The sequence below is a fragment of the Dendrobates tinctorius genome, unplaced genomic scaffold (assembly GCF_039654945.1).
Source record: "Dendrobates tinctorius isolate UK_male_01 unplaced genomic scaffold, ASM3965494v1 ptg000011l, whole genome shotgun sequence".
NCBI classification, from domain to species: domain Eukaryota; kingdom Metazoa; phylum Chordata; class Amphibia; order Anura; family Dendrobatidae; genus Dendrobates; species Dendrobates tinctorius.
The window spans coordinates 36631237-36656754 of record NW_027361679.1 but is presented as its reverse complement, the minus strand read 5'-3'; the positions used below and the strand labels follow the sequence as shown (position 1 = coordinate 36656754).

Here is a 25518-nt window from a genome sequence, read left to right as displayed (position 1 = left end):
AAAAAAAGGTGTTCTTGCCAAATGTGGATTTTTCACTTTTTTTTCCAAATGTTTACCGTATATATTTATATAAGACCCTATTATCTAAAGATTTTCACGGCATATTGTTAACTCACATTTGCAATATCTTGCCCAGACGCATGGAACGGGAGTCCTCGAATGTGGATATCATGGACTGGTGATGCAACTGGGAATTCACTGGCATCCGCTGCCTTCACAGGCATGTCCTTCCCATAATCTGTGGGAGGAAAGAAGCAAATTTAGACATTTGCAGTTTATAAAAATTTCCAAAATTCCCATAAATCATGGATTAATCAAATCTCAGAACTGTATACAACTGTATATACCACACCACCATTTCATGCTACTGCAAGCAAAAAGGATCCACGAGTTTTTAAGAATAAAACAAATACATTTTATTAAATCAAAATACAATAATATAACAGAGCAAATCACTGTGCAGGCAAAAAATACAGGGATTAAATGGATCAGTATTCAATATAAAGGCACAATATATATAATACCTAATGGCAGGCAAAAAAAAGAGTGACAAGTGCTACACTGTTAATATATATTAATAGACTGTACCAGTTAATATCAATTAATATGAGCCCAAAACTGGGATTTCAATTCACCCGATCTGGCTAGTCACACCATGAAACTAATAAAGTGCTTGTTAGTGCATAATCAGTGCAAAAATGCCCATCAATAGATAGTAACCAAGACTTACATTAAAAAGTGTGTACAAATCCCCCTGGCCCGCCGCCTCAACGCGCGTTTCACCGCTTCTTCGTCATTTATAGTATAACTTATAGGTTTTGCTAAACTAAAACAAATTCTATTTCACCATAGTAGATTAGGGGTAAAGCCGCTTCTCAGCACTTAAACACCTATCACCAGGTCAAAAGTCGGCAGGATTTTGCTGTTATTTTATTCCCAACACTTTTTTTTTTTTTTTTTTTTTTTAATCCGCCATACGGTTCCAGAGATCTGGGTCTTTTATTTAGTGCCACTTTGAATTGTATTTGCCAAGGGGACGTGGCTCACAGGATTCCCTGGGGGAGTGTCTTTAAACTGCTCTGTATTATAAGCTCGTGAGAAATACCCTACAACTAACCTCCCCAAATCAGATATTTCCCTCTCCGTGGGTGGCAACATAACACCCTGACAGCAGGCGCGCTTGTCTGGGTGTTATGTTTGACACCAGTCTCTCCTTCACCTCTCATATACCATCTCTTGCCCGCTCTTGCGCTTATACCTAAAGAACATCTCTAGAATCCGCCCCTTTCTCACCATGAAAACAACAAAAACCCTCATTGTCGCCCTGATCCATTCCCGCCTAAAAAAACAAAAAAAAAACAAAAAAAAAAAAACACCCGTTTTGACGTGAAAATAGCAAAATTTGCTCAACTTTGCCCGAGTTGTGCAAAAATTTTGGACTTTTTAATGTGCATTATCCCCTTTCTAACATCGGACGTAATATTCCATCCATGTGCCCCGGGCCTATTTCACCAGGGACGGAATAATACATCATTGCGATCGCTCATGCACAAGGGTGTGCGCGGGCGATTGCCGCCGGGTGTCAGCTGATTCAGACAGCTGACACCCAGCACTAAGCGCCAGGAGCGGTCACACACCGCTCCCAGCACTTTAACCCCCCAAATTCTGCAATAAAACACTGCATTCAGGAAGCCAGCAGTGGGCTGACAGCCCCACTGCGTTTTGATCAGAGACCCTACGGCGTGATGCGTGGTCCCTATCGCTGCCATGGTGACCCGGTGTAGTCATGACAATAACCAGGTCACCAGAGCTAGGAAACATGCTGATCATGCACAGTGCATGATCAGCAAGTCAGTCACTGCAAAGCTGACAGTTTCTATAGCATGCAGATACTGCTTCATCATCAGCCTGCAAAAAATGATAGTCCCATAGTGGGCCAAAGTAAAAAAAAAAAAAAAAAAAAAAAATTCTGCCTCTAAATAAATATTTGAATGAAAAACAATAAAAGTACACGTTTGGTATTGCTGTGTCTGCAACGACCAGGCCTATAAAACTGTCCCACTAGTTAAACCCTTTAGTGAACACCATAAAAAATAAATTAAAAAAAAAAAAGGCAAAAAATAATGCTTTATCATCGTACTGCCAAACAAAAAAGTGGAATAACACGCGATCAAAAAGACAGATATAAACATGGTACCGCTGAAAACGTCATCTTGTCCCGCAAAAAACAAGGCGCCATACAGCTCCATCAGCGGACAAATAGTTATAGCTCTTAGAAGAAAACGATGCAAAAATTATTTTTTCTTTTAATTTTTATTGTATAAAAGCGCCAAAACATAAAAAAATTATTTTTATATATATATATATATATATATATATATATATATATATATATATATATATATATATATATATATATATATATATATATATATATATATATATATATATATATATATATATATATATATATAAAAATGCGGTATCGCTGCAGTCGTACTGAACCGAAGAATGAAACTGCCTTATCAATTTTACCACACACGAAACAGCATAACCTCCACTCCACCCCAAAAAAAAAAAACTCCTGAATTTCTGTTTTTTGTTCATTCTGCTTTCCAAAAATCGGAATAGAAGGCGATTAAAAATAAGTCATGTACCCGAAAACGGTACCAATAAAATCGTCAACTCGTCCCGCAAAAAAAACAAGACCTCACATGACTGTGGGCCAAACTATGGAAAAATTATAGCTATCAAAATGTGGTGATGCAAAAAACAGGATTTTTGGTTGCTTAGGCCTGTTTCACACATCAGTTTTTTCTATCAGTTAAAATCCGCTAAAATGGCAGACAACGGATCCGTTCCTGTACTGACCACAACGATGGCCACCGGACCATTGTTTTAACGGATCCGGCGAAGGAAGAATTTTTAAAGGAACTGCTACTCGGGGAGGAGGGAGAGAGCGGGAGAGGGAGAGAAATCCGCCGTTAATACAAGTCAATGGGGGAAAAACGGATCCGCCAAGAAAAATAGCGGATCCTTTCTTTGGCAAAACGGCGGATTTTGATTGATGGGGAAAAACAGATGTGTGAAGCAGGCCTTACCGTAAAATCTGTTTCTCGGAGCCTTCATTTGGGGGGGGGGGGGGGGGGGAGACAGGAACCATGGGTGTATGCTGCTACCACTAGGAGGCTGACACTATGCACAGAAAAAGGTTAGCTCCTCCTCCGCAGTATACACCCCACCGACCGGCACTAATTTAGTCAGTGAGTGAGAAAGCAGTAGGAGAAGTAACAAAATAGAGTGAAACAGAACAGACAACTCAACTGTAACCAACACACAAAACAAGAACAGGAGTTGTAGAACATGGGAGGGTGCTGTGTCCCCCAATGAAGGCTCCGAGAAACAGATTTTACGGTAAGCAACCAAAAATCCTGTTTTCTCCATCGCTTCATTGGGGGACATAGGAACCATGGGACGTCCCAAAGCAGTCCCTGGGGAGGGAGAAGCAAACTTCCATTAGGTCTGAGAACTCTCCACTGCCGCCTGCAAGATCCTTCTGCCTAGGCTGGCATCTGCCGAAGCGTAGCTGTGGACCTTGTAAAATTTGGCAAACGTGTGGACCGAAGACCAGGTTGCAGCTTTGCAAAGCTGCAGCGCAGAAGCTCTGTGGCGCACCGCCCAGGAGGCACCCACTACTCGGGTAGAGTGAGCTCTAATTCCAGGAGGGGGCACTCGATGCTTGACCCAGTAGGCTTCCAAAATTGCCGATCTGATCCAGCGAGCAATAGTAGCCTTGGAGGCCGGCTGACCTTTCCGCGCACCATCTGGAATGATGAAAAGTGAGTCTGTCTTCCGCAAGGAAACCGTCCTAGCCAGGTAGATCTTCATCGCCCTGACCAGGTCTAGCTTGTTCAAGGTGCATTCAAGAGGGTGGATTGGACCAGGACAAAAGGACGGAAGAACAATGTCCTCATTTAGGTGAAAAGTGGACACCACCTTTGGAAGATAGGCGGGGGCCGCAGGACCACCTTATCCTGGTGGAGCACCAAAAAAAGAGGGCGACAAGGGCCGCCAATTCAGACACGTGCCGGATGGAGGTGATGGCCACCAGAAAGGCTACTTTCCAGGAGAGAAGGGATAGGGAAACTTCCCTGAGAGGTTCAAAGGGCGAACCTTGTAGAGCCTCCAGGACCAGACAGATCCCATGGATCCACGGGTGCGTGGTACGGAGGTGCTGCATGAGCCACCCCCTGAAGAAAAGTCTTGACCTGCGGTCGGGAGGAGAACGTCTTCTGGAAAAGAATGGAAAGCGCCGAGACTTGACCCTTTAGAGAGCTGGGAGCAAGGCCCACGTCTAGGCCTGCCTGGAGGAACGCCAGGATAGAAGGGAGTGAAAAGGACATGGGCGGTATGTCATTGGACTCGCACCAAGTAAAATAGGCCTTCCACGTATGATAATAAATTCTGGAAGACGACAGCTTTCTAGCCCGGATCATGGTGTGAATAACCTGATCCAAAAAACCTGACCGTTTCAGAACCAAGGTTTCAACAGCCACGCCGTTAAATTGAGCGGCCAAGAATTGGGGTGGCAGATTGGACCCTGAGACAGCAGATCTGATCTGTCTGGAAGCTTCCAGGGGGCGTCCGCGAGAAGGTTGACTATGGGCCAAGACCAAGACCTTCTGGGCCAATCCGGAGAGATGAGAATGACTGGTACCCCTTCCGCCTTGATTTTCTTCAACAGTTTGGGAAGAAGAGGAAGGGGAGGAAACAGATAGGGGAGCTTGAACTGAGACCAGGGAATGGTCAGAGCATCGGCGCCCACTGCGAGAGGATCTCGGGCCCTGGAGACGAGTTGTGGGACCTTCCTGTTCAGGCGAGACGCCAGCAGATCTATGTCCGGTGTCTCCCAACGAAGGCAAAGCTGGTGGAAGACGTCTGGATGTAAGGACCACTCTCCCGCCACGAGGCCCTCGTGGCTGAGAAAGTCGGCGGCCCAGTTATCCACGCCGGGAATGTGCACCGCGGATATCGCTGGGACTGATATCTCTGCCCAGTGGAGAATTTTGGACACTTCCGCTAGTGCCGAGGGACTCAGTGTCCCCCCTTGGTGGCTGACGTATGCCACCGCTGTGGCATTGTCCGTCTGAATCCGGATTGGCAGACCCCTGAGAAGACTTTCCCAGTGAATGAGAGACAGATAAATCGCCCGTATCTCGAGGACGTTGATGGGCAGAGTTGTCAGTCCGATTGCAAAACACCACACCCCAGCCGAGAAGGCTGGCATCCGTTGTCACAATCTGCCAGTGTATCGGAAGGAATGACCGGCCTAGGGAAATGAGATGTGACGTCAGCCACCAATTGAAGGACTGTTTGACCCGGGACGAGAGGCGAATTGGACGATGCAGGGAAGAGACAGACGTGTTTCACCAAGACAGGATGACCTGTTGAAGCGGTCTCGAGTGGAATTGAGCAAAGGGAATCGCTTCGGCCGTCACCACCATCTTTCCTAAGACTCTCATGGCTGACCGGAAAGATGGAAGCTGGGGGCTTTGCAGCGATCGTGCATCCCGTCGTAGAGAGGTCATCTTCTCTTCGGGGAGAAAGACCCTCGATCGACGGGTGTCGAACAATAAGCCTAGAAACACAAGACGTTGTGTCGGAACAAGGCAGGACTTTCTTTTGCTGACGAGCCACCTGAATCTGGACAGGGTGTCGAGAACGATGGTCAGAATTTTGAGAGCCTGGGGAAAAGACGGAGCTTTGATTAGAATGTCGTCGAGGTACGGAAAGAGTATGAGACCTCTGATCCTCAAAAGGGCCATCAACGCAGATATGATCTTTGTAAATACTCTGGGAGTGGTGGCGAGACCGAATGGCAGGACGACAAACTGGAAGTGGTCCTGATGAATTGCGAAACACAGGAATTTCTGATGCCTGGGAAAGATGCAGATAGACATCTTGAATGTCTATTGAGCACATGAATTCCTGCGCCTCCATGGAAGCGATTACTGAACGAAGGGACCTCATCCTGAAATGTCGCAGGCGGACCCTTTTGTTCAGTAATTTGAGATCCAGAATGGGTCGAACCGCCCGCCTTTTTCTGGCACTACAAACAGATTTGAGTAAAACCCTGTGAAACGTTCTGTTTCGGGAACGGGCACAATCACCCCGGAACTGAGAAGAGAGGCGATGGATGCAAAGAAACCCGGAACTAAGGCGGGGTCTTTTGGAGGTCGGGACTCGAAGAAGCGATCCCGGGGCTGAGAAACGAACTCTATCTTGTATCCTGAGGATACTACTTCCCTGACCCAAGGGTCTTCCACCGAGGCTAGCCAGACGTTTCAGAAGAAAAGGAGTCGGCCGCCCAGTTGGGAAGGCGTCTCGGGACTTTGTTGATAGTCATGCCGATGTGGACCATCCAGGTCTGGACCTGGAGGACCTGCCTTGGGAGGAATGAGATCGCCAGGAGGGAGTGGGCCTAAAGGAGACCTTCTTCCTATCCTGGCGGGCTTGCGGCCTTTGGTGGATGGAAAAAGGTTCTGTCATCGCGACGCGACAAAGATCGAAAGGGCCGAAACTGACGCTTTGGAGGGTGTCTGCGAGGTTTGGACTCAGGGAGAAGAGAGCTTGTGCCTCCAGTGGCGTCTTTAATAATCTGGTCCAGCTGGGATCCGAAGAGATGCGCTCCCTGAAAACGCAGACTGGTAAGGGACTTTTTGATGACAAATCCGCCTGCCAAGCCTTAAGCCAAATTGTACGCCAGATTGCAACTACGTTGCTGGACGCTTGAGCTGCGCGGCATCCAAGGAGGCAGAGACCAAATATTCACCTGCATGGGAGATCTGGTTGGCTAGCTCGGCCAGCCGCTCTGGCTGGGCTCTATCAAGAATGCCTTGGCGGAGATCCTCCGCCCAAGTGGCTATGGCCTTTGCTACCCAAGTGGAAGCAAAAACCGGACTTAGCACCATCGCAGCCGCTTCGAATGCTGACTTTGCTAAAGATTCTATGATCTTGTCGTTAGAATCCCTCAGAGATGCCACACCTGAGATCGGAAGGACCGTGTTGTTAGATAGCCTGGAAACAGGTGCGTCTACAGAGGGGGAAGCCGACCAGTTGTCGGTGAGCTCTTGAGAAAATGGATACAGCACGCCGAGACGCTTCCCTCTTTGAAAGCGCCTGGTCGGATTTTCTCTTTCCTGGGAAAAGAGCTTCTCAGAGTGAGAAGCTAAGTCCTTGGAAGGTGCTTCTGCCCGTCTGAACAAAACCTCCTGATCTGAGGGTTTCGCAGGGGAGTCTGTGATCTCGAAAGTGTGGTTGATTGCTGCAATGAGGTTCTGCACCGTAACCTTCATGTCTGCGATATGGTCCGAATCCAGCTCTAAAATCCCTTCGGATGGCGCATCAGAGAACGCTTCGCCTTCGGGGGAGGAGGCCCGGGAAGGAGACTGCTGGGAAGAACTATGTGGTGAGATGGGGCGAGGAGAGGATTCCGGCCGAAGATCCTGCCTGGGCCTTTGGCAGCTAATGCTGGCCGGCTCAGATGGAGCCTCTTGTGACCTGCTGGATCCTGCAGAAGTGTCCAGGGGCAACTTATCAAGTTTGGCCACTAGGGACTGAGACACCCTGGTGAGATCCGCCACTGATTGTGATAGAGAAGAAGCCCACCCAGGAATGGGGGATTCACTCTCACGTGGAGCAATAGGGTGCTCATGGGCGGCGGGCTCAATGGGATTGCTGCAGTCGAGGCAGAGGGGAGAGGACTGACCTAAAGGAAGTTTGCGTTTGCAAGATGAACATGCAAAGTACTTGACTAAAGTGCAAGGTGGAGGAAGCAGGAGGACGAGCACAATCAGGCTTAGAATTAGACATGATGAAGGAAAGCCACTGAAGCTTTGCCGGAAGGTTGGGGGACAGGAAGCAGAGGAGGGTGTCAGTCTGCAGTGCAGAGTTACTCACGGATCAGGTGTCCTGTAGATACTTCCAGCAAGAGATGCTGCGCAGCTCATCTGGACCTGCAGGGCCGCAGGCAGAGGAAACGGAGTCCGGCTGACAGGCTGAGAAAATGGAGGCAGCCTGAGAGGGGCAGGGTAGAAAAGCGCGCTCTTTCACTGATGAGACCGAGGAGGGATGGACGGAGCTAACCACACTGTTAGGAGGCCCAAGATGGCGCTGCCCGCAGACAATAGGCAGGCTAGGAGTGGGCGGGGCTGTGCGCCGCCTCAGGGGCGCATAACAGAGGGAGAGCGCGGTGTGCGGGCCCAAAACGGGCGGGAGAGAAGCCCGCCCAAGGATGAAGGCGGAGGGAGTGGCCGCGACGTAGAGCAAGGCCCGAATTGAAGCCGGGGCCTGGAGTAAATGCGGCGGCCGCCGGGGAATGCGGGGCGGCGCGGAGACATCGCTGCACTGCCGTGGCGACCACTCCTGACTGGATCCCTGCATGAAGCCCGGCTGCAGAGTTAGAATAAGATAAGGGGGGGGGGCAGAAGCACTTAATAAAGAAAGGCGCAGGGAGAGAAAGGAGGCTATCACGGGGGGCTAAATGCTAAAGGAGCCGTGATTCCTCGGGAGTCATGCCACTCAGGGGCCCCATACTTACCCTTTATCTGTCCCGCCTTCTGAGGAGGAAAACCTAGGGAACGAAGAGGTACCTTCATTGTCCAGGTGATGTAAAGACGTCCATGAATTTTCGTAGAAGGATGTTCGCGCCTCTTCCAAACCGACAGGCTCTGGTGGGCGGGAGACGGGGGACGAGGACCAGTCTGGATCGCCTGACACGCATCCGTGTTAGGGGGCTCTTGGTACTGCTGTGGAGAGCTATGAGGATACGGGGTGGCAGTACACGCCATACTCATAGCCTCTTTGTGGGACTACAGATGTGACTATTCACTCTGTATCCCTCCAGAAACCTGAAAAGAAACGAGGTAGATATGGGTCTAATGAAAAACCCGAGTCCACCTCCTACTGACACTAAGCTAAACTGACGAAACTAGTGCCGGTCGGTGGGGTGTATACTGCGGAGGAGGAGCTAACCTTTTTCTGTGCATAGTGTCAGCCTCCTAGTGGCAGCAGCATACACCCATGGTTCCTGTGTCCCCCAATGAAGCGATGGAAGCGATGGAGAAACTATTTTTTGCAATAAAAAGCGTCTTTTAGTGTGTGACAACAGCCAAACAAAAACCTGCTATAAGGCCTCTTTCATACATCCTGATATTTCTGGTACCGGAGAGGTTAGTTGTCCGTGTGTGTAATACTTGCGGCACATGTCTGGCATCCGTGTGCCACATCAGTACCACATGGACGGGCGCCAGGGAACAAGCGTTACAGTAAGCGCTGTTCCCCAGCACCGGGTGCCGAATACGGCTCTCATCATTCTCCCCTGCTCTGCCGGCAATCGGCGTGAAAAGGGAAGAATGATGAGAGTTAGATTTAAGTGATAAAAGACAGCAGGCGACGGCTGATGGGACTATTACTCCCATCAGCCAATCCCTGCAGCTGCTAATAACAGTGACGGCTGATGGGCGTATTCATTAGCTGCAGCCTGCAAAAAAAAAAAAGGCGTGGGTTCCCCTTGTCGTAGCTGTTTTGGTTCTGACCCAGAGTCAGATCTGCCAGATCACCAGTGAGGCCAGATTAGGAGTTTTCGCCCTTAATTTAAACGCTTGGAGACAAAGACTGAACACACAAGGGCAGTGGTCAAAATCACTTTATCTGACGTAATGAAACACAAGGCAATATTTTATACCATTTACAACAAATGTAATTCTATGTGGCTTATGAAGCCCCCACCCCTCTGGGTCATACCGTCAGGGCCGCCATTAGGGCATGACAGCCCTTACATGTGTATGGGGCCCGGTGATTGGGGGCCCGAGCACGCTGGCAGCCTGGTCTGCGCTAGGGCCCCCCTAAGTTTTGTTCAGGCTTCTCCAGCTTTATTTATAATCAAAACCCAGCGCCTGCTGGGCCCCCCGGGGCCCCTCGGGCGGGCCCCCCTGCACCATAGTCCAGCCAGCGCCGCAATCTCCCCCCTTCACAATGGTCCAGGCAGCCACAGCGCCATCACCTGACGTCACACACTGCTCTGCGTCTGCTCCACTTTCTCATTCCCAGAGCAGAGGAGCTGCAGTGTACCACCACGTGGGACTGGGAGGCTGTGGGAGCAGTTGGACTTGCAGAAGATGGTGGACCAACGGCAGGCAGAGCCATGAGGCAGCGGCAGGGTAAGTAGTCTGTCTGTGTCTCAGTCTGTCTCTCTCTGAAGTCCCCGGTGGTGTGTGGGGGCCCGGGTTCATAATGGATGGGGCAGGAGTGGGGCTGTGGGGGACAAATCTCCAGCGTCCATAGGCATGCCGCATGTTGACTGAGTCCTACATGCCTGGTGCAGACACAGGCGAGGGATCTGCAGCTGCTACCTGACACACACAGCTCTGCTACATGCCTGCCAGGCATGTAGCAGAGCTGTGTGTGTCAGGTAGCAGCTGCAGAGCCCTCTCCATAATGGGACAGCCATGTAATAGAGCTGTGTTTGTCAGGTAGCAGCTGCAGACCCTCTCTGTATAGGCCAGTCCAGGCATGTAGCAGAGTTGTGTGTGTCAGGTAGCAGCTGCAAAGCCCTCTCTATAAATGGGACAAGCATGTAGCAGAGCTGTGTTTGTCAGGTAGCAGCTGAACAGCCCTCTCTGTATAGGCCAGGCCAGGCATGTAGCAGAGCTGTGTGTGTCAGGTAGCAGTTGCATTGCCTTCTCTTTATAGGCCAGGCCAGGCATGTAGCAGAGCTGTGTGTGTCAGGTAGCAGCTGCAGAGCCCTCTCCATAATGGGACAGGCATGTAGCAGAGCTGTGTGTGTCAGGTAGCAGCTGCAGAGCCCTCTCCATAATGGGACAGGCATGTAGCAGAGCTGTGTTTGTCAGGTAGCAGCTGCAGAGCCCTCTCTGTATAGGCCAGGCTGGCCAGACTTTCTCCACCTGCAGCTCAGCCGTTGTCCTATCCATTTAGCCAGCACAGACTGTACTGCACATTGGCAGCATGCTGACTGTCTCCACCTGCAGCTCAGCTGTTGTCCTATCCTTTTAGCCTGCAAAGAGTGTGCTGCACAGTGCCAGCATGCTGACTGTCTCCACCTGCAGCTCAGCTGTTGTCCTATCCTTTTAGCCTGCAAAGAGTGTGCTGCACAGTGCCAGCATGCTGACTGTCTCCACCTGCAGCTCAGCTGCTGTCCTATCCTTTTAAGTCAGCACAGACTGTGCTGCACAGTACCAGTATGTTGACTGTCTCCATCTGCAGCTCAGCCATTATCCTATCCTTTTAGCCAGCAGACTGTGCTGCACAGTACCAGCATGCTGACTGTCTCCACCTGCAGCTCAGCTGTTGTCCTATCCTTTTAGCCTGCAAAGAGTGTGCTGCACAGTGCCAGCATGCTGACTGTCTCCACCTGCAGCTCAGCTGCTGTCCTATCCTTTTAAGTCAGCACAGACTGTGCTGCACAGTACCAGTATGTTGACTGTCTCCACCTGCAGCTCAGCCATTATCCTATCCTTTTAGCCAGCAGACTGTGCTGCACAGTACCAGCATGCTGACTGTCTCCACCTGCAGCTCAGCCGTTGTCCTATCCTTTTAGCCAGCACAGATGCTGCAGAACAGTACCAGCATGTTGACTGTCTCCACCTGTAGCTCAGCCGTTTTTCCAAGAAAGGGCAGTGAGATTTTGGATGGTTCGCATGGTGGAGGAGGAGCTAGGGTGGAGGCGAAACTGGGGTGGAGCCTGGGCGGAGTCTCAAGGAGTATGCCATTTTGCCAGTATGGGGCCCCGAAATTCCTAGTGGCAGCCCTGCATACCGTGTTTACAATGTACCCAGAACATGTTGTTGCTGAATATTGAGAACATATATGATAACAAGTGTAGTCTCCTTGAAACAGAGACTTCTAGTCTACAGTGTCATAAGAACAATTCTAGCAATAATAGGCAAAAAGCATTTGAAGTATTAAAGGCAATTAAAGGGATATGAAGGCAAACCTTCTATATCACCCTGTATTTTCTATAACCAGCCAGGCAAAACTCACAGCTAGGGGCTGCAACCCTCAACTGCAGCTTCAGAAAGGTTATCAAGAATATAAATGGCTCCCACGCTGTTTTTTTTTTTTAAATTTAAATAGTTTAAAAAAAAAAAAAAAAAAACACAAACAGTGTGAGGTCCCCCCCATTTTTGACAACCAGCCTTGCTAAAGCTCACAGCTGGGGGGCTGGTATTCTCAAGCTGGAAGGGTCCATGGATATCGACCCCCCCAGTTTAAAAATAGCAGTCGGCAGCCGCTGTTAAGAGGTCCATGAGCTGGGGCCTGATGACGTATAAACCCCTCCCCCCCCCCACCAGCCCGTCATCACAATTTCAACGGTATTCACATCCTGAGAATGTGAAAGAGTGGATACTGGATCAGGGAGCCAGATACTCTCAGTGATCCAGCATTCAGCCTGCACGCTTGGTGATGTCACTGTATTGCACATGCTATGTGGAGTCCTTGCACTGCAGACATACAGCGGTATGAAGGGGAAGTATTTATTTTTTAGTTGTCACTACTTGTGGGGGGCATCATACTGAGTGGGGAGCAGTGGGGTTATCACACTGTGTGGGGGCCATGATACGGTGTGTGTGGTTACTATACGGACATCATACTGTGGGGTAAGGCACATCATGCTGTGGGGCATTATAATGTACGTGCAGGCGGATTGTGAAGGATTGCAGGGGGAATTCAATACTTAGTGCGGTGAGAGGCATGTCTGTGGGAGCTTCATAATGGCCATGACAGTAGTATTGTGGGTGAGACCACCAATAGAGGCATAATTATTGTGTACGTGCAACACCACCATGTTCCTCACCATGTGTACAAGTTGGATGATATGACCCTGTCTACATTGCTCAATGTGCCAGAGGTTTTTATGCATGACCCTGCTGAGTAGACCTCTAAACATGCAAACACCTTGGTAAATCTCAGCCAAAAGGACTGTGTGCATTTAATTAGCTTTAGAAATATTTCAAATAATGAGAAAGGGAAGAGTATCTCACCATTCATGTGATTGTTCTCACTGACCAAGTCAGACTGTCTGTCTTTATTTTCATTATTAACAGCCATGTCCGGGTCATAAAGTTCTTTCATGGTTGGAGCAAAAGTGACACCTTTCCTCTTTCTAACCAGAAAGCGAGCATTCTGAATTTCATTTTTTCTGCTTGGAAAAATTTCAATGTACCTAAAAAGAAGGCAGAAGAATAAATAACTGAAAACAGTCAAAGTGAATTTCAGTCATATTGGAGCAACCCAAGTTTCTAATTGCAGCGTGTTACATGAGCGATCAGGCCTGTGTTACTGATATAGGTGCACTGCTGACCCGAGTGATGAAATGATCACAACCTAAACTATTTTTCTCTTCTTCTAAAGCAAAATGTAGGAATTGCTGAAAAAGTCAAAAATGCCCCAAAGTGTTCTCAGGCTGTGCCATTGAAGTGAATTGAACTGGCAGACACGCACATGGGCTACCCATTTTTTCACATGGTATCATCGGACGAACCCCCAGCGATCATACGGTTATCTCCTATCCAGTGTGATACCTGTTTAAACCCTTGTAAGTAATCTGATGAAAAAACACAGCCACTATAGGCAAAACCAGAATGTAATGCTTAAAGAAAACACATTACCTGCTGCCTATTTCTTGCTTGTGTCTCAAAAGCGCTTGCTCCGCATGTTCATCAGAAACAAAGTGCACAAACGCCTCTCCTGACTTGCGCCCCCGCTGGTCAAACACAAATGTTATGCCTTCTTCGGCTATACTTAAACCTGTAAAGATATGCACATTATTAAAAACAAAGACCATTGAACATACACCACCAGTTGTTTTTTGCACCTCCTTTTCGAAGCGCTATAACACTTTAATTTACCATTGAAAAAAAAAAAGCTATATGCAGGACAGGTATTGGTACCATTTTGGAAGTATGCATGGCTTTTTATCCCTTTATTTAGGGAAGTGCAAAGACTAAAAAGCAGCAACTCTGGAGTTTTGATTTTTTTAACAGCATTTACTAAATGGCCTAAATAATTTTACATTTTGACAGATCAAAATTTTACAGATAAAGCGATACCAAATAGAGGGCAGATTGAAACTACAGGGATTTTTTGTTTGTTTGTTTTTTTTTTCACTTTATTTTATATTCCTCTAGGGTCTTGACCCTTTGCTTGCAGTACTGCAGCTTATAGGGAAAATGATGGTCTCATATGAAGCACAGACTATAGTTAGGCTACACAGATTATTAGGGCAGCAACTACAAGGGCCTTCAGCAGACACCTGACTGCCGTGGTAACCCATAGGCACCCCATGACCTTGTTGTACGGGAAGCAGACGGGCACACAAAATGCTGTGCCCCCTGGATCACATGCCTCAAAAGCAGTCAGAAATGAACAGAGGTGTTAAGGGGTTAGCAGCAGTGATCACAGCTCTGATCGCTGCAGTACAAGGCAGATGCCAGCTATCCACTACATCCTATTCTGGAAATGGGTTGAAAAAGGTCTGTGAAAATCAGCAGCCAACAGCCTTGTATATCCCCAGGGAAAAAGAAAGAGCTCCTGGTCCAGGGACACCCAACGGTGACACACAGCTCGGCCTAACATACATTGCACACACGGCTCTGCTGCAGGGACCCTCTGATCCCATGTATATGGGGTTACTCTACTTCCCCCAATGATGTAAGACTCTGCTCTGTGACACGAGCTGACACTTCTACTCCAGCACCTGCACAGGCCCGCTTCTGACTCCTCCTCCCAAGCACGTTACTGGTCACATGGTCATGACATCACAGATCCTTTAGCAGCCCAGTATCTTGCATCTACCGATAATACACATAGGGTCTCACAATACACAGGGGGTCTCACACTGCAAGGGAAGATGTGCTCACAATTCACAGGGGGTTTCACGCTGCAAGGGGAGGGGTGCTCACAATACACAGGGGGTTTCACAATGCAAGCGAAGGGGTACTCACAATACACAGTGGGTCTCACACTGCAAGGGGAGGAGTGCTCACAATACACAGGGGTTTTCACACTGCAAGGGAAGGGGTACTCAATACACGGGGGTCTCACACTGCAGGGGAGGGGTGCTCACAATACTCAGGGGGTTTCACACTGCAAGGGAAGGGGTGCTCACAATACACAGGGGGTCTCACTGCAAGGGGAGGGGTGCTCACAATACACAGGGGGTCTCACTGCAAGGGGAGGGGTGCTCACAATACACAGGGGTTTTCACACTGCAAGGGAAGGGGTACTCAATACACGGGGGTCTCACGCTGCAGGGGAGGGGTGCTCACAATACACAGGGGGTCTCACACTGCAAGGGGAGGGGTGCTCACAATACACAGGGGGTCTCACACTGCAAGGGGAGGGGTGCTCACAATACACAGGGGGTCTCACTGCAAGGGGAGGGGTGCTCACAATACACAGGGGGTCTCACTGCAAGGGGAGGGGTGCTCACAATACACAGGGGGTCTCACTGCAAGGGGAGGGGTGCTCACAATACACAGGGGGTCTCACACTGCAATGGGAGGGGTGCTCACAATACACAGGGGGTCTCACTGCAAGGGGAGGGGTGCTCACAATACACAGGGGGTCTCACTGCAAGGGGAGGGGTGCTCACAATACACAGGGGGTCTCACACTGCAAGGGGAGGAGTGCTCACAATACACAGGAGGTTTCACCCTGCAAGGGAAGGGGTACTCAATACATAGGGGTCTCACACTGCAAGGGGAGGGGTGCTCACAATACACAGGGGGTCTCACACTGCAAGGGGAGGGGTGCTCAATACACAGGGGGTCTCACTGCAAGGGGAGGGGTGCTAACAATACACAGGGGGTTTCACACTGCAAGGGAAGGGGTACTCACAATACACAGGGGGTCTCACTACAAGGGAAGGGGTGCTCACAATACACATGGGGTCTCACACTGCAAGGGGAGGGGTGCTCACAATACACAGGGGGTCTCACTGCAATGGGAGGGGTGCTCACAATACACAGGGGGTCTCACACTGCAATGGGAGGGGTGCACAAAATACACAGGTGGTTTCACACTGCAAGGGAAGGTGTACTCACAATACACAGGGGGTCTCACACTGCAAGGGTAGGGGGTGCTCAATACACAGGGGGTCTCACACTGCAAAGGGAGGAGTGCTCACAATACACAGGGGGTTTCACACTGCAAGGGAAGGGGTACTCACAATACACAGGGGGGTCTCACACTACAAGGGAAGGGGTGCTCACAATACACATGGGGTCTCACACTGCAAGGGGAGGGGTGCTCACAATACACAGGGGGTCTCACACTGCAATGGGAGGGGTGCTCACAATACACAGGGGGTCTCACACTGCAATGGGAGGGGTGCACAAAATACACAGGTGGTTTCACACTGCAAGGGAAGGTGTACTCACAATACACAGGGGGTCTCACACTGCAAGGGTAGGGGGTGCTCACAATACACAGGGGGTCTCACACTGCAAAGGGAGGAGTGCTCACAATACACAGGGGGTTTCACACTGCAAGGGAAGGGGTACTCACAATACACAGGGGGTTTCACACTGCAAGGGGAGGGGTGCTCACAATACACGGGGTCTCACACTGCACAGGGGGTCTATGTCCGGGCAACACCGGCCTCTTCAGCTAGTATATCAATAAAGCTATGAGTCATGATGATGCTTTTCAGAACATTTTATTAAAAAAAAAAAAAAAAAATAGAAATGTAATTTACCTGAAAAGAAATTGACAATATCCTGTTCACTACAGCTATATGGAAGACCGCGGAGGCGCACAGTACCATCACTTGGGGTACCAGCCACTGCCTGTGCAGCTTGAGACACAGAGGAGGATGCAGTGGGCGACATAGGAGCTTGCAGCCTTTGCAGCAACGACTCTGCATCTTTATGGCTCATTTCAAACACTGCAAGACAACAATCCAATTTAGAACAAAAAAAAAAAAAATGTAAAAAAAATTCAACTTGAACAGTAAATAGAAAAATGGCATCCAATAAAAGCTCTCTTCCGATAGAGGATATCATAGGAGTTGTCCTCATTTGGAAGGATCTCAGATGCTCAGAGCCACCATTATAAAATCAGTAGTTCCTGAAAAGGAAATAGTGCTGCATACAGCTCTATTTTACTACATGCTACATCAATGGGGTACGCCAAAGTTAACACAGGAATAAATGTGTGTCCCTTCTCTCTTTTCAAATATCTGCCAAAAATTCAGCAAACATAAAAACAATAATGTCACATATTTGACCATACCAAAAAAAAAAAAAAAAAAGTAAAATGATAATGTCAGAGGCTGAGACCACACAAGGAGCCCTTGGCAAGGTAATAGTTACCACCTGAAGAAGCTGTTCACGATATGCATCAGATTGACTTCCACACAAGTTTTTGCCCTCTCTGACCTCACATCTCTTTTATCCCATCCAGCACTTTATCCTTAGTCTCCTTATTAGCATGGTCATTTCTCTTTACAATGTAAAGGCCCCATCACACACAGCGATCTATCTAGCGAGATCGCTGATTTTGTGACGCCACAGCGAGATCGCTGTGTGTGACGGGGATCAGCGACCGGCCTCCGTGCCGATTATCGCTGATCGTCCTCAATCGGCCTGGGCCATTTTTTGATCGCTGGTCTCCCGTTGGCCAGCACGCATCGCTGAGTGTGGCAGAGAGAGACCAGCGATCAGCGACGCTGGTTTCTAATGTAAACATCGGGTATCCAGGAGCCAAGCAGCTCTTAAATACCCGATGTTTACCTTGGAAACCAAAGTGTATGCCGGTTTCCAAGGTAAACAGCGGGTATCCAAGACTTGCGGCTCCTGGATACCCGATGTTTACATTAGAAACCAGCTTGCTCGCTGGTCCTGATCACTGGAGGAGCTGTCTATGTGAGAGCTCAACAGCGATCAGCTAACAATGTCCCAGCGATCCCATCCATGTCGGATCGTTGGTGGGATCGCTGGGACATCGTTATGTGTAACGTGGCCTTTAGGTGTGCCTGGTTTGTCCATACCTGGACTATTGTAGGATTCTGCCACAGCTTTCCGTTTTGTGACACCTGGCACAGCACTCTTTCATGCAATGATTTATCAATTTGCCATTTGGCTCTTCTCTTTCTGAAGATTAATCATTATATTAACTAAGATATGTCTAATGAGATTATTATATATATTATATATATATATATATATATATATATATATATATATATATATATATATATATACACATACATACATACATACCCAGAGAAGATAGATTGATAGACGAACTGACAGACAAAATACAAAAAAATGGAACAGCACAATCTTATATAATGGGTGCACAGGCCTCCACAGCAATATATACAATATGCCAAAATCCAAATATAAGAAAAAAGAAGGCAGCACTCCATTTCAAAGTGAAAACGTCCTTTTTTTCTGATATTCAGACAGATTCTCCTTTGTGCTTAATGGTAGCCATTATTACCTTTTCAAGGGCTCTCTCTGTGTGGTCTCAACCTTTGTTTGACATTCTCCTTTTGTTAGTTTTTATCCCTCAGTATTTCAGACTTACTCTGGCTGTTATACTCCTGATAATTTTGGAGGTTTATAGAGAAAACAACGTCTTTCGGTTTTGTAACCTCACTCTATCCTAGTGACGTTATGTAGTACACATTTCTGACCTTCTACATAGCGCTGTCCCAAGTATTTCTTGTGCTGTTCCAATGCTTTTACCAAGTCATCTGCTGTCTCAAATTCAATGACTGCATCTCCTCGTGGTTTTCCATCCCTATTAAATATGAAATGCACCCCTTCTGTGCCACTCCGCACATTGCAACCTGAAAAATAATAGAAACAGAATTCTAGAGAAGACTTTTGCACAATATAAAACAAAATAGATGGGACTGTAATGTATTTCTTGTAGAGGCGCACAACTGCTGAAAAGTGTGCTAAATTTATTAAGAGGCTGTCGTCTCAATGAGTTTAGATCATCATATGCCAGTGCAATTTTCATCATCAATGGTTTACAAAACACCCGTCTTGATGAATCGGGGCCAACGTGGAAATGGTTTTCTTGCAGTGAGATGAATCATTTAGAAATCTAAGGGCTGGAGCCAGGATGCCTACCAATGCCCATATCCTCACTGCGCCCTGGCTATCCCCATACTTTCTGGATGGCGTACCATCCTTCACTAGAGGGACATGCAGAGGCATGTCATGTAAAAAGAGGCAATTGCCTGCGAGAGGGGATAATGAGAAATGTAATCATTCACAATTCAACCAACAGAAGACACTGGCAGCATCAAAACAAAGGTGAAATAAATTAATTATGTCTAAGCTATAATGGCATCTGGTGAGAATTTAATCAGATTTTAGAAACTTTTCTATATTTCTAACAAACTTAGAGAACACAGGTAAGACAACCCTCGAGGACAATGGTTTTACATTCCCCAAACATACCGGAGAAAAAATTGAGCACGTCTTCTGCCGTGCACGACCATGGCAGTCCTCTGGCACGCACAATGAACATCTTACTGGGTCCTTTGTTTACAGGCCCAAGTTCATACTCTGGTAAGTCAAGGTATTCTTCTGTTTCATGTGACCTATATGGACTCTGGAAACACAAAGCAAAATAGAAAGCTCAAAATTGATCATTTTTCAAGAAATACAGCTTCACTACAACACTCAAATTAAAAATATGTTAAAAGTTTAAGAGAACCTGACATCAGAAAAAAATGCTATTAAAGGGAATCTGTCTCCCCTTTTTTGAGATATCATATAATGATATCATTCAATTGTGTGTCACATAAGGATTCTCTCAGTACTTTTGCTTCCCCCTGACCCCGCACCTTTCATGCATAAATACATTTTTTATATCGGTTCAGATGTATGCAAACTGCCGCTGTCCGGTCCGCTGGGCGGGGCTTATTCACCTGCTCCCCCCCTGTCTTGCTCTACACAAGAAGAAATGCGTAGAGCAAGACGGGGGGGGGGGGGGGGGGGGGGGGGGGAGGAGGAGCAGGTGAATAAGCCCCGCCCAGCGGACCGGACCGTGGCAGTTTACATACATCTGAACCGATATAAAAAAGGTATTTATGCATGAAAGGTGCGGGGTCAGGGGGAAGCAAAAGTACTGAGAGAATCCTTATGTGACACACAATTGAATGATATCATTATATGATATCTCAAAAAAGGGGTGACAGATTCTCTTTAATCTGCAGATGTGGGGTTAATCTGGTCAATAGCCTTTTTTCTGGTGACAGGTTCCCTTTAAACTTCCAACATAACAGTGTAGACAAATCTGACTCCTTCCTTATTAATGCCTTGTAGGGACCAGTGATATAAGAAAACGTGTAGTAGTAAAATGTCCAGGTAACTACATTCAGTTATCACATTACTTTTCTGGTGCAGATATCCTTCTATACCTCACTTAGGATATATGAGAAGTGGTAGTCAGACTTTCGCTCCAGAGCATGTACGCACACCTAACATCTGGTCATCTGCATAGTGCCGGCATGAAGATGCTGGGTACAGTGTTCATGATAGTCTACCCATGGCACAGCGATGAGTTGGGGATAAGGGTCAGGTCTTGGAGACATGGTACTATACTTGGCAGCAAGAAAACGGACTATTATTACTTTCAAGCAGAACCACGTTTTACATGTTAAATGCAAGAAAAAGCAAAATGCCAGTTCAAGAAACTAGAGCTCCACTTCAATCCACAAACTACAGTGACCAGTATATGCCGGCCACAGACTTCTAGACCATCTGAAATAACGGCTATTAAACCTTCACACAGACAAGCTATGCACCTTTCCACAGAAAATAGATTCAGGTCCAAAGTCTGAAACACTAGAGATCTTCTGATTATTGCACACATTGGTGTTGTCATGGCAACTGTATGGATCAAAGCACAGAAAGGACATCATGGAAATATACAGGTGCAGCTCACAAAATTATAATATCAAAAAGTTCATTTATTTCATTTTTTCAATACAAAAAGTGAAACTCATTATATAGAGTCATTACAAACAGAGTGATTTATTTCAAGTGTTTATTTCTGGCAATGTTACAGGCAGCCAATGGAAACCCAAAAGTCATTATCTCAGTAAGGCTACTTTCACACTAGCGTTTTTTTTTGCGCTGCGTGCGCAGTCCAAACGCATACAAAAACGCATTAAGCGTTTTGCATGCGTTTGCTTATTTTATGCGCATGCATTTTAACCAGTTTGTAGCCATACTGACTCTTAAAACGCATGCGATTTTAAGCGCTGACGTGCGCATGTCCATGTGCATGTCTGCGTTCCCATAGGCTATAATGTGTTATTTTGTCGCATTCCATGCGCACGCGTTTTTTTTTTTTTTAGACAGGTCGGACGGACCAAAAATGCAACAGGTTGCGTCCGGCGCGCCTGGGCGCACACCACAAAAAAAACCGCAAGTGCACGAAAACGCATACGAACGCGTGCAAACGCTAGACCATGCGCCCCCATGTTAAAGATACGCTGCGCTAAAAAACGCTAGTGTGAAACCAGTCTAAATTAGACAAAATATTTCACTCTGTAATGACTCTTTATAATATACGAGTTTCACTTTTTGTATTGAAGAACTGAAACAAATTACCTTTTGGATGAAATTCTAATTTTGTGAGATGCATCTGTATGTAACCACAGGTAATCAATCATAAGTTAAAATATTAAGTCTTTACAAAAATCTTTAAGGCACCTTTTCTCACAGGAGTGGGGTTTTCTTTAACGCATACCTGTAATTTAAATTGTTTTATCATAAGACGCCATGGGTGCATGTGCAATAACACTTTCTGACCATTATAAGTCTTCTATCCTGCATTTTTCACAAGTTTTTCCTCTTTGTAGACACACTCTCTACCTTTCAGCATTCTCTGAGCTGGTAGGTAGAAAATAGCAGCTATGAGGTCCCCCACAAACAGCTCACAGAATCAGAGGGATTCATGCTCTCTGTGTAGCACACGACAGAAGCAGCCACATGGATGGTATGCAGCACTACTGAACAGTATAGCTGTGAATCCAGCACTAGGGAGTGATGTAAAACACCCTCCTCCCCACCATAGAGTATAATAGGCATAAACAGACACTTCAGTGAGGTGGCAGTTTATCTAGATTTGACCAAGGCAGATTTCAGCCATTTCTTAGGGTATGTGCACATTTTGTTTTTGAGCTTTTGAAACAGAAACCCTTCAAATCCTCCTCAAAACTTTGAGGTTCTGCTCAGCTTCTGTTTCAAAAACTCTGCAAATAGAGTAAGGCCCTGATTCATCAATTTTATGGTGTAACTTTCTTTGAAGAGTTGCAAGATAGGCTAGGATAGGATAAATTGTGACAAGCTGTAGCGTACCTTATGCAAGCAACCTTGCTCCTGTCAGGGTCTGAAGTAAGATTTCAGGAGGCACGTGCCACTTGTCAGACGTGCCTCATTCATTAAAAGGCATGTGCCTCCTAATGAAAGAGAAGCGTCTAACGCCAACACACCTGTTCCTCAAGATCGGAGTGAACATCACTGGTCTTGATGAAAAAGGGCCTATGTGCGCATGTGCCCTTAGGGCTCGCACACACGAGCAAACAAAAATCGGACGAGTGCAATCAGATATAACAAAAAAAAAATAAAAAATCCAATATCACTTGGCCTAATGTTATAGTACGGGGCAGTGCACATCTGTAATTATTTTCTCGTGCCGATTCAACATGCGAAAACAGCAGTAGCATGTGGCGAATGGCTGCGAGAATCATATCGCACCCATACAAGTCTATGGGTGCGTGTGAAACACCGCCCTGCCTGCACTCGGATGTCAGGCGAGTGCAGTGCGATTCCCACGGACTTCAGCAATGGGGAAATGACTTTCTCAGTCTCCTCCACACCTGTGCTGCGATTTGCTCATGCGAAAGGATCAGAGCACTGATGCGCGGCTAATGCTCGCAGCAAAGTTTGAGATGAGTGTCAAGAGCATAGTGCATCCAATGCCATATGCTAATGTGATTCCAGCCTTAGAGTGGATAGTGAGTTCAGGAGGAAGTGTGGAGGTGAAGTGGTTTATAAGTGGAGAAAGAAGCAGAATTCTCTGTTAAGATGCACTACTATGTACATCTCAAATCTGCTTGTTCTGTTGATTCATACAAAAGTTTGCAGACACAATACTGACATTTAACATTTACAATTTCCTATCCCATATGCCCTGAACATTCTTATATGCCAATCTCATTAGCTCAGGCCCAGAGCTTTTCTTATTTCGAAATAATTGCAGGGAGAGGTTAAGTGCTGCAGGTCAGGAGTCATCCTATGGGTTCTATTGATCAGGAAAAGTACTGGATGCCTATTGATCAGTATGAAGCTAAATCCGTTAGGTCAGTGTCACACGACTGTAGATCCTCTCATTAAAGAGAATCAGGGCGATTATGCTAATGACACTCTGATCAGGGTTTGCTCAGGGTGGCAGCAAAGTATGATCCATTTCTCTCGGATGTGAGAAGATAGGAAATCAGACTGAACTCTGATGTTGTCCAAGTGAAGTTCGATGTTTTCTAAGCATTCTATGCACCTATAGACTTGAATGGGCGAGTGTCTTCTAATTTCAGAGTTATATGGCAGCATGCTGTGATTTTCACAGGCTGATACTGTCAGGGCAAAAAAAAACAAAAAAAAAAAAAACTCAGCCATCAGCACTGCCTCATTGAATAACATTGGTCTGAGAGCTATCCAAAAAAAAAAAATTAAAATTGGATAGCACTCGTCTGATTTGTACACTCTTGTTGTGACAATGGTTTTCATGGGTATCACTTGGCAGGAGAACAATAAAAATAAAGGAACAGAAGATGGAGCAAAGAAGTGTGAGCAGCCAGAGAATATTTTTTCCATGCGCCAGAAAACTTTGCTGCCTGCAGTTGTGGGAGCAGTGAGGCAAATATTAAAGAGGAGGCCATGAACTTAAAGGGGTTGTCCGGTTTTAAACTATAAACCTGAAGTCACTAGGCGACTGCAGACGTGTGAATCTTCACATCGCGCACACTGCAGGGATTCTCTGGTGTCGGCAATCATATGACTGCAAGTATCCGATACGTACACTGCTGGCCATATTCCGACTAGATGGCTTCTGGCCTCGCTCAATACACTTGCAATGAGCAAGGCCGCTCCCTTCCAATCGGAATGTGACATATCACGTACATGCGTCACATCACATGACAGCTGTTTCAGATGCAGACACTGGAGAATTCTCACAGCGGGCAGTGCACACAATGTGAGGATTCACAAGTCTGCAGTCTGACTGATATGTCAGCCAAATGCTTATTTAGCCGACGGCTAATCCTTCTGATCCCCCAAACACTTGCAAGCAGAGTGGAGCATGCATGTCTTCTCAATGGAGAAAAGGGAACAAATTACTGCTAGATTGCTCCTACAGCGACTATTCCCACAAAAAAACAGTGGGCTGAGCATCCCCATTTAAATAACAGGGGTGCAGCCAAACTTGAGGCCATGTACCCACGTTGCAGAAATGCTGCGGAAATTTCCGCAACACTTCTGCACTCCCGCCACGGTTACAAATCCGGGGGGGGGAAATTTTCCCACGCTATCCTTGTGAAAATGAAACAATTTGGGGCCAAAACAAACTATTTGAGACAAAAAAAAAATATTTTTTCATTTGCACAGATCAACTTTGTACATTTCTGTGAAGCATCTGTGGGTTCAAGGTGCTCAATACACATCTATAAGATTACTGAAAGGGTCTAGTTTGCAAAATGGGGTCACTAGTGGGGGGGGTTCCACTGTTTATGCACATCAGGTGCTCTCCAAATGCAACATTACACCCACAGACAATTCCTTCAAAGTCTGCATTCCAAAACACTACTTTTTCCTTTCTGAGCCCTGCCGTGCACCCAAACAGTAGTTTTCCTCCACATATGGGGTACCAATGTGCTTTGGAGAAATTACATAAGAAATTTTAGGTTCCATCTTCTCCTGATACTCTTGTGAAAATTAAAAAGTTTTTGGGCCAAAATAACATTTTTGAGGGAAAAAATTTTCACAGCTCTACACTATCAGGTTCTTTAAAGAACCTGGAGTTTCAAGGTGCTCACCACACATCTAAATTCCTTGAGGGGTTTAGTTTCCAAAATGGGGTCACTTGTAGGTGGTTTCCACTCTTTAGGCGGTTTCCACTCTTTAGGCACATCCAAAAGCGACAGGATGTCTGTTAATTATTCCAGCCAATTTAGCACATCAAAAGGCGCTTCTTACCTTACGAGCCCTGCCGTGCGCCCAAACAGTAGTTTTCCTCAACATATGGGGTATGGGCATGCTCAGGAGAAATTACACATGAAATTTTGGGGTCTATTGTCTCCTGTTACCCTTGTGAAAATAAAAAAATGGGTCTAAATTAAATTTTTTGTGAGAAAAAAGTTAAATGTTCATATTTTCCTTCCTCATTCTATTAATACTTGGAAAGCACTTG

General features: G+C 46.8%; 1 protein-coding gene across 1 annotated transcript in view; it reads right to left on the bottom strand.

Moving 5' to 3' along the window:
• GRSF1 (G-rich RNA sequence binding factor 1) overlaps positions 1-25518 on the bottom strand; it is a 50865-nt gene that overhangs the window by 10839 nt on the left and 14508 nt on the right. Inside the window, exons 2-7 of the mRNA XM_073540980.1 lie at positions 19500-19653; positions 18722-18877; positions 16778-16966; positions 13689-13827; positions 13062-13243; positions 117-238 (exon numbers count right to left, since the gene is read on the bottom strand). Of these exons, the coding sequence (XP_073397081.1) occupies positions 117-238; positions 13062-13243; positions 13689-13827; positions 16778-16966; positions 18722-18877; positions 19500-19653 (942 nt within the window). The remainder of the gene's footprint in view (positions 1-116; positions 239-13061; positions 13244-13688; positions 13828-16777; positions 16967-18721; positions 18878-19499; positions 19654-25518) is intronic.